Source organism: Poecilia formosa, unplaced genomic scaffold (assembly GCF_000485575.1).
Source record: "Poecilia formosa unplaced genomic scaffold, Poecilia_formosa-5.1.2 Scaffold727, whole genome shotgun sequence".
Lineage (NCBI taxonomy): Eukaryota > Metazoa > Chordata > Actinopteri > Cyprinodontiformes > Poeciliidae > Poecilia > Poecilia formosa.
In genome coordinates, this window is record NW_006800666.1 from 25216 (window position 1) to 34259 (window position 9044).

The 9044-nt window shown below is 38.9% G+C and overlaps 2 protein-coding genes across 2 annotated transcripts in view; both read right to left on the reverse strand.

Moving 5' to 3' along the window:
* kctd7 (potassium channel tetramerization domain containing 7) overlaps positions 1-2178 on the reverse strand; it is a 15264-nt gene extending 13086 nt beyond the window's left edge. Inside the window, exon 1 of the mRNA XM_007542767.2 lies at positions 1344-2178. Coding sequence (XP_007542829.1) covers positions 1344-1664 — 321 coding nt within the window. The 5' untranslated portion in view covers positions 1665-2178. The remainder of the gene's footprint in view (positions 1-1343) is intronic.
* The window catches only part of pgk1 (phosphoglycerate kinase 1), a 32075-nt gene that overhangs the window by 4845 nt on the left and 18186 nt on the right, over positions 1-9044 (reverse strand). The window lies entirely within an intron of this gene.

The window sequence follows — 9044 nt, forward strand, 5'->3', positions numbered from 1 at the left end:
TATATTTATTTATTTATTTTTTAACGGCAACAAAAATTTATGAAATGTGTTTTTCCATAATATTATTTTTAGTTTTTGCCATACATGGCAAATATTTATGCATATTCTGAAATTTAACTGTTTAAATTCTAGTTTTCTCCTTTAAAGTTGCTTTTTAATTTTAGAAAAAAATGAAAAGAAGATTATTTTTCCCACAACCCAAACATCTACTTTGGACGTTTCCTGTGAGGTTTTATCTGAGCTTGGAAGTAACGAGGGCCAAGCGCCTGACCTGGTGACCGCTGGCTTTATCTCAATACACAATAAATATTTCTATTGCTGCTCCGGCTGCAAAGCAGCTGCACAGGAAGTGGCTTCAAACACCAAGCTTTTCTCACAACCCAACAGAGATGCTGATTTTTAACCATTTCAGGTCCAAACCTCCAGACTCCTCAAACATAAATGTGTCTTCCCATAATCTGACCAATGCTCAGAGTGTCTAACAGCAGAATCAGTCAGAGCCAAACTCACATTTCATCTGTCCAGCCTCCAGAACAGCTGCTCTTTAAAACTGTTTCAAGTTTAAAAGAAACACACTCAATTTTATGGGGGTCATTTTTCTATAAAAATGGGAATAATCGAAATATGCCTTACTGATTTTACACAGAAGTATTTTTTTTTTACATTTAAATACCAGTCTGGTGTTGCTACTCCAATTTGCTGCAGATCTGGAAAATTAATACAAAGAGGATCGAGCAACAAAAACTGTTGGAGGTGATAAAAACTTTATAACACTGCAATAATCCATCCATCCTCCCCTCACTGGATTAATAATCCATCCATTTATTCATCTCATTGGATTAATAATCCATCCATCATGGGAATTTTAATCTATCTAATCATCTAGTAGGAAAAAATGCTCAATCTATCTGTCTATGCAGTGGAAATAGTGATTTTAATAATCTATGCATCCATCTGCTAACATTCCTTGTGTTAACTGATAGGATTGCTGATCTATCCACATAGATCTATGTTGTGGGAGCTGCTGATGGCTCCTCAGAGACTTGGGTTTGAATAGAAATAAGACGCTTAAACTAAGACCCACGTGACACGGCTCCCAGCCAATCACCGCGCGGCTCGGCGGCTAAGCCAACCACGGATCGCAGAGTAAATATCCACAAACAGTCAAACTGTGGAGTTATTGGAGATATAATGTGTTTAATGGCTGCCTGGTCTCTATGGCTGCCTCTGGACACATTTTAGTGGTTTGTTTTATTGAAGCCTCTTTGTGTAGCGTCATTAGTTGTTATTTAGTGAATAAATAATGCTCGGCGTGGTGACTTTCTGTGAAGAGGCCTACCCACCTCCTGCGGCTCTGGGGTGGTCAGCGCGGCGCGAAGCGGCTTGCTCATTGCGCGGTGCTTCGGGGAGGGGGAGGCCGGCGGCTTCCAGACGCCGTCGCCCTCCTCCGTTGGGTCCGAGCTGGACATGGCATCGCTCGGTTTGTCCGCGTCGCCAGCGGCCGAGAATACCACCATCACTTTGGGCAGTGGCAGCGTCCTCTGTCGCTCCTGAATGAACCGCCTCACCCGTGTAGTAGCGGCGGGCAGCGGGCTGAAGGACAGAGCCTGCCGTTCCCTGCCGCCGTCAGAGCCGATGGAGCCGCTCGAGCCATTCTGCTGCATGCACGCGGCCGGCGGGGCCAGCTGCCGCGGAGAGGGAGACCTCTGGAGCCGCGGAACCAGCAGTGGATCTCCCGAGACAACAACAACAAGAAGGTGTGGCTGGAGCTCAGCCCACCACCCACCAGAGGCAAAGCGAATGCGGGGAAATGACGCCTCCAGTGACGGAAAGCCTTAACAACATCGGTGTTCAATGAAGGATTTACCAGGACCTTAGCACGCGCGGCTACGCCAGCTTTGGAGCGTACGTGGCGTGACGTAGAAGTGAATCGGAACGTCCGTACGTCAAGTTTAAAAGGACAGATACCTTTGAATTATCTACATATTACTGATAGTAGTGATTACAATAATAACTGTTAACACCACAATAGGTCATTGAAAGTACAAACAATAAAACCAAATCACAGCGGCGGTTCTTGTGTAAATGGCGCCTTGGGCTCTGCAGCCCCGACTCAATATATAATGATAATTAAAAAGAAGAATTTAAATTACGTATATATGTGGCAGAACTAGACTTTTGTCATTGTGGGGAAGGGATATGAGAATGACAACACACACACACACACACATATGTATATGTATGTGTGTGTCTGTATATATATATATATCTGTGTGTATATATATAACATTTAAATGTATTTATCACTTATTTTCTATTCTCAGATTTTACTCATTTTTGCTGAAATTCTTTCTCTGGTTTTCTGTTCTTACGAAGTAGAAACAACTCATGTCAGTCTGTTTCTTTTTGGAGACTTTTCTCCGTCTGGTCATGTAATGTTTTTCTTTTTCCGTCTCTTTGACGGTTTCGTTCCTCTTCTGAGCAAAGACTTTCTGAAGTCATTCTTGACCTTTTTGTCCAAAGCTCTGCTTTTATCTTCTCTGCTGAGGCTTCTGAAAATCAAAGTTTCTCCTGCAGACGCTGTTTCTCTTCTTGTCCCCCATCTCATTTTTCTTCACATCAAGATCAAAGCTTCTGGTTTCTTGTAAAAGTGTGTCATCTTCTCTTGGTCTGCGTGGGGAAAATGGCTGCTTGTGTGTTTCTCAGCCATCTTGCTTCGAGTGTTTCACATTTTGTCAGGTTAAAAACAAACTTCAAAGCATTTGCAGTCCCGTTTTATATGACACACCAACAAAAAGTAACACATCAGCGTGAAATAGAAGGAAAATAATAAATTATTTGAAACTTATTTTACTAATAAAAATCAGAAAAGTGTGACATATATCAGTACTGACAGGAGCTCAGGAGGAACAATCTGTTGTCACATTTGGTCATCGTTGAGAGTCTTGAAGGGGAATTTCACATTTTGCACATTTTTATTCCTCCATTTGAGTTTCAACAGCACCTAAAAACAAGTAAATCACTTAAAATAACACCCAGCTGTGTTTTGGTAGTAAATTTATGTTTTTTAATATCTGGAAGACGAGCTGTTTCAAAAAGCTTTAGAAACAAACGCCACAAATCAGGAGGAACCCAGGCTGTTACCTAGCAACCCCAGAGGAGCCCAGCCCGTTACCTAGCAACCCCAGAGGAGCCCAGCCCGTTACCTAGCAACCCAAGTTGAGCTCCAGTGTTGAAGTGATTGAAGTTTGTCCTGTTAAAATAAAAGACAATGTTGGAATAGAAGCTGCTTTAGAGCAAACGTTGTTGTGTTCTGGCCCTGGTTAGCAGGAATGACTGTAAAATGAGCNTGCAAGTTGAACTCATTTTTTATTATTATGTTTAATTACTATGAATAATTATTGACTTAAAAAAAGCTCATATATCTTACTGAAAAGCTGCCTGTAAGTTACTTTAGTTTTGTTTCATGTGAATTCAGATATTTGCACTAGAAAATAGACAAAAATACTTGGTAAGATTTTAGGGGTTTTTTGCTGTGAAATTATTAATTCAAGGCTTCAGTCACCAGACATAGGGTTTCCCCCAGTGTATTATAAGCCTGGCGGCCCGCCATGCTTTACTAGCCTCGCCGCCAGGCTAAGCGTTGCTTGTTTACGTTTCACGGAAAATAAAAAATAAAAAAATCGCTTTTTTATTTTTTTTTTAAAGCCGGGCTGCAAGCGTCTCTGCTGCTCTGAGCATTTCACTAGCAGAGCAGATTTATCCTTAAGGATAGGTTTATGATAGACAGGTTTATAGTTTGTGCATTTAAACCCGACAGCGCGGACCAATCACAGCTGGCGCCTCTGAGCTTTGCCTCGCGCTGCCGCTGCTTTCACTCAAACTGGACTCGGGCTGACCTGTATGGATATTTACATCAACCTACTGTGAGGAATTATGATCCTCTGGAGAACTCTAGGTAGGAGTTTAAAACCCGCCACGTAGCTCTGGTTGCAGCTCAACGTGAACCGCAGGAATATTCAGAGCCGCGTTGTGGAGCGGTGAGAATGATTTATCTTTGTGAACGAACAATTATATGCGGCGTTTCCATCTCGACACGCTGCCCAGCGTGTGGCTCTGTGTCTGTCTTCCTGTAAAGTTCATGTCTGTGGTCCCGGTTGGCCGGAGCGTTTGTGGATAACGAGCAGCGCTAACCTGATCATGCAGGTTCAGCCCGGTGAGGAGCTTTAACGCTCTCCTCGGAGTCACGCATCACGCTGATTTTATATCATTTTATTATTTTTAGTATTATTTTTCCGGTTACACGATGCATCAAACCATATCAAATGCGTTGTCTTAGAGTTAATGCGCGCAGAGATCTGAGAAACTCGTGGCCGTCAGACACGGTCGAGTCCCATAAACTCGACCAACCAGAATAGTTTCTGTGATGATTAAAAACTCAACAGACACNTCTGTGACCAGTGGAAACCACAAAGCGCCGGATGTGGGGAGACGCTGAAACAGGAAGCAGAGCTGACAGTCAACCTGCTGAACAAAACAGTGAAGAATGAAGGCGGCTGGATCTCTAAAGGTAACAAACCATTTATATTTATATTTATATTTATATTTGTTGCTGTCAGTCTGACAGGCTTTTGTTCACCTGCTCAGATGTTTTTCAGAAATCTCTCCAATAAACAGTTCAGGTAAATCTATTCACACATCTTAAAAGTTTGTTTCTCAGATGAGAACTACTTTCATTCTTTATGATTTTTCATAACTTTATCAATATTTAAGAGGACAAATAAAAAACATCAACTTTGATGTCTTAAAACACATAGGGTGATTTTCATCCCATCTGTCAGATAAACGCAGTGAAATTAAAGTTTTACCAATATCATAGCTATAATACTTTAAATATTTACAATCATGATTTATTTAAATAATCTCAGTTCATTAAACTAAAAGGCATAAAATAATATTAAAATGTTAGTTTGCATTGGTGATACTTTTATTGTTTACCAATAAAGCATTGGACAAATGGAGGGAAATAAACTAAACAAGAATAATAAAATAAAATCAACAAACATGCAGAGCAGAAGCTGAAGTATTTATGATTTACAATATTTATTGACTTTACAGAGAAATACTGCAGCAGACCTGAACTAGGAGAGAAAACAGCATTTAGGACTCAGAGTCCAGCGTGGTTACACACACACACACACACACACACACACACGCGCGCACACACACACACACACTCACTCTTATAATGTAATGAAACTGGTACGAACTTCATGAAGAAATAACATTTTATTTCAGCCATGCAGATAAATCAGTGAATTTAGAACCATGTGTTCAGACCTCCGACTTGTTTTTGTGAGTTTCCCAAACAGGAACAAATATGGCCGCATCTAAACCTGATTGATTGAGGTCAGATGTACAGTAATTTAATATTTTGCTACTTTTATCAGAGTTGCGTCTGATTCCGGTTAGAGCAAAACATCATAAAGTTTCTCTGTAAAACCAGCAGCAAACAATCTGTGATGGAAAACTTTCCGCCCACTGCAGAGCGACTCTCCACCAGAACCCGACTTCGGTCGAGAAAATCAAACAAACTTTAAGGAAAATTATGATCAGTGAGTAAAAATAGCTGCTTCATGTTTCAAAGAGTTCACACAAAATCTGTGCTGAAGTTTTAAAACGTTTTCAATTACTGATCGGCTTTATAAGTTTATAAGTTAGTCTATTTTGTCAATTATTTCACAATAATTTTTAAAATAATATTTCTTTGTAAAATAAGTAAATATTTACCCCCAAAGTGTTTTTCTACTTGAACTTTAATCTGTGCTGCAGTTTACATTCATTCAATTTAATCTGGCTCAGTTTTCTGTCCCAAAATAATCCAGAAATCCTCTAACAACCAATTCCAGACAATATTTTGACAGTGGGGACTGATTAGATATATTAAAGTTACTAATTAAAGTTATTGAACATTTTACTGAAACTTCTTAAATCTGGGAAATTAAACCTCAGGAAAGTTATATTTAACTGAAATCATTTTGTCACACTACTTTAAAAATGATCAAACTTAATGTTTAACTTTCCTTTTAAACAGAATGCTTTTGAGTGTCTTTATACATTACTATGCTAATAATCATTGATTAAATACTAAAACACAAAATCAAGCTAAGCTAATCCAATCAGCTAAGCTAGGCTAGTTGCTATTACATTTAGTAAACCTTGTTGTTTTACTGTGTGGCTCTTTGTGATATAAATGGCAACTAAACTTGAAATGTTCAAACATAATTCTGTTTCTAAGACATTTAAAGTAAAACTAGATATTGACTAACAACTAGCTTACTGCATTTAGCAGGAGCTAAAGCAGCTTTTTAAGCTAAGGATTTTAGTAGCTTTTTCCCTTTAAAATAAAACTGAAGCTAAACGTATTTTATACAGTGTTTACAGGTTGAGGTTAACCCTAAAAAACAGCATCAGCTTTTCGTGTCTGACATTAAATCAAACCCGCCGTCCTGGTTTGGGTCAGGTTGGCCTAAAAATATTTAGATTTTCCAAACATCAGAATAATGAGACAAAAACAATACTATTAACTTCAGGTTCAGCTTTATTTGTGAAGGGTAGTTGATGTTGCAGCAAGTAAAAAAATCTGGAAGTAAATTATTATTTATATTTATTTATTAGTCTTGGTGCTTTTCTGACCTAATTTTGCCAAACCAGATTCAATATGATTCATAAAATAGGATCATCAGTGACGGGCGAACAGCTGCTGAAACCTGCTGTACAAGTAAACCCGATTGATTGATCTGAAACTTTGAGTTTTCTCAGAAAATCGGTCGTTTCTCTGCAGGTTGAAATGGTCATCAGATCATTTTCATCCTGCTGTGCTTTGCGTTATGGAGCTGCTGCCTATAATCCATCCATCGTGTGATTAGTTTTCTTAAATAGGAGAAAAGTTTTATCATCCCGTCGACAAACTCATGGATCAGCACCTTCATCACCATCTTCTTCAACTGTCCAAAGTTTAGTAGCTTAAAATTCAGTAAAATAGTCTTTTCTGTAGTTTGCTGCTGCAGCTGAGGCGGTCTGTCTGATTCAACGTTTCCACAGAAATCAGGACTTTGTGATTTTTCTTGTCTTTAAGCTAACGTCTGATTAATTTGGTGGTTTGATTATTGTTTATTTGAAAGATCAATTTGTGTCCAGGCTTTAACTTATTTCAATATTTCCACATAAAATGATCTTCGTTTTATGAAGCATCAGTTCTTCCCCTCATTCTGTCAAATGTATGGAGCTCCATTACGGCTAAATGTTTCCATTCTCTAGTTTAATCAGACTAAATGAATTTATTGTTCCTGTAACGAGGTTTTCTCCATTTATTTGGCTTCTTCCTGTCGGAGCGGCTTTTCAGCCATGATAGTTTGAGACTCGGCCGCCATCTTTACCAGCTTTTCAGTTCTGTTGTTGATGAACACATTTCACACCAAAACTCAGTATTTAAATATTCTTTTCTCTCAATATTTTTGTCATTTAGAAACTTAAAACAAGGAATTTTTTCTCTGATTTCATGTCAAACAGAAAATAATGATGTTTCGTTTACAAAATCTGTCTTCCGCTTTAGTATTAAAGGTTTTCAGGTTGTTAAATATCAGAATTTTGTTATGACTTTTTCTGTTGCTCACATAAAATGGAGATTGTTTGTGATGTCAGTTTTCAGGCTCAGGACTTAAAACCTGTCTGAAGCTTTCGCCAAAATTAGGATCATTATTTTTTTAATATCTGTTAAGCGGTAACCATTCATTGCCATAAATTTAGACCCAATTGAACTTTAAACTAAATAATTAAGAATCAGTTTAACAAAAGAAACTTTAATATCTCTGAAAACAAAATCTTTCCAAGTATTTTTGTCCACTTTTTACTGCAAATATCTCAAAACTGAAAGTAATTTTTCAGAAAGAAATAACAGTTTGTTTTAAGCCAATAACTCCTGAATATTAATTAAAAAGTTACAGTTCAGAAATTAGGCTTACTGTGAACTGAGGTGTGTGTGTGTGTGTGTGTGTGTGTGTGTCATTGCAGATGTTTTCTGGGACCCAGTGAGCGCTGTGCTGCTTCCTGGCTGACGGTGAGTCCTGCAGGCCGAGCCGCTCTCGGTTTTCTCTGAGCCGACCACATCCTGTGAAGCTCTGCCTCGCTGACAGGAAGCCTGCTGACCGGCCCAGATCGACCCGTTTATCTGCTGGTGCTGCAGGTCCGATGGGCGACTCGGAGCCGCTGGCGGCGGCGCTGTCTGCGGCCGCAGTGCTGTCGCTAAGCCTGCTGTCGCTGCTCTGTCTGCGCTGCAGAAAGAAATCCAGTAAGTCTGACGCCTCAAAGCTTTAAATCTGACTTCATCACTGCGTCCATTCATTCAAGATGGTTCTACACTAAAAAATATGAATTCTTTAATCTGGTTAAACTAACCTTCTGCCGTTAACAAAACGCTTTTTGGAAAAACCTCAGCTGCCCGAAAAAAATCACTTAACCCGACATTTTGGGAACTGAGAAATCATAATTAATTTTGATCTATATTCCTGAAGTGGAAAACATAAACACCAGGATCAACCTGCACACTGTAAAAAATAATACTGGGACTGGTTACCGTTGGCTACTTAAATGATAAAGCAATACACTTAAAAACATAAACTGGACAAATATAAAACTAAGATGTGTTTTAAAGTTAGATATTCAAATGAAAAATTTATATTAGAAGTTTAATGATAAAAATTTGTTTCTTTTCATTTTTCAGATATTTGAATGTTAAAATTTTATTGTTTATTTTTTACTGTGTGTAATCCATCCATCCATCCATCCATCATCCATCCATCCATCATCCATCCATCATCCATCCATCCATCATCCATCATCCTCCGTCCATCATCCATCCATCCTCCATCCATCAATCATCCATCCATCCATCATCCATCCATCATCCTCCGTCCATCAATCATCCATCCATCATCCATCATCCTCCGTCCATCATCCATCCAGCCATCCATCAATCATCCATC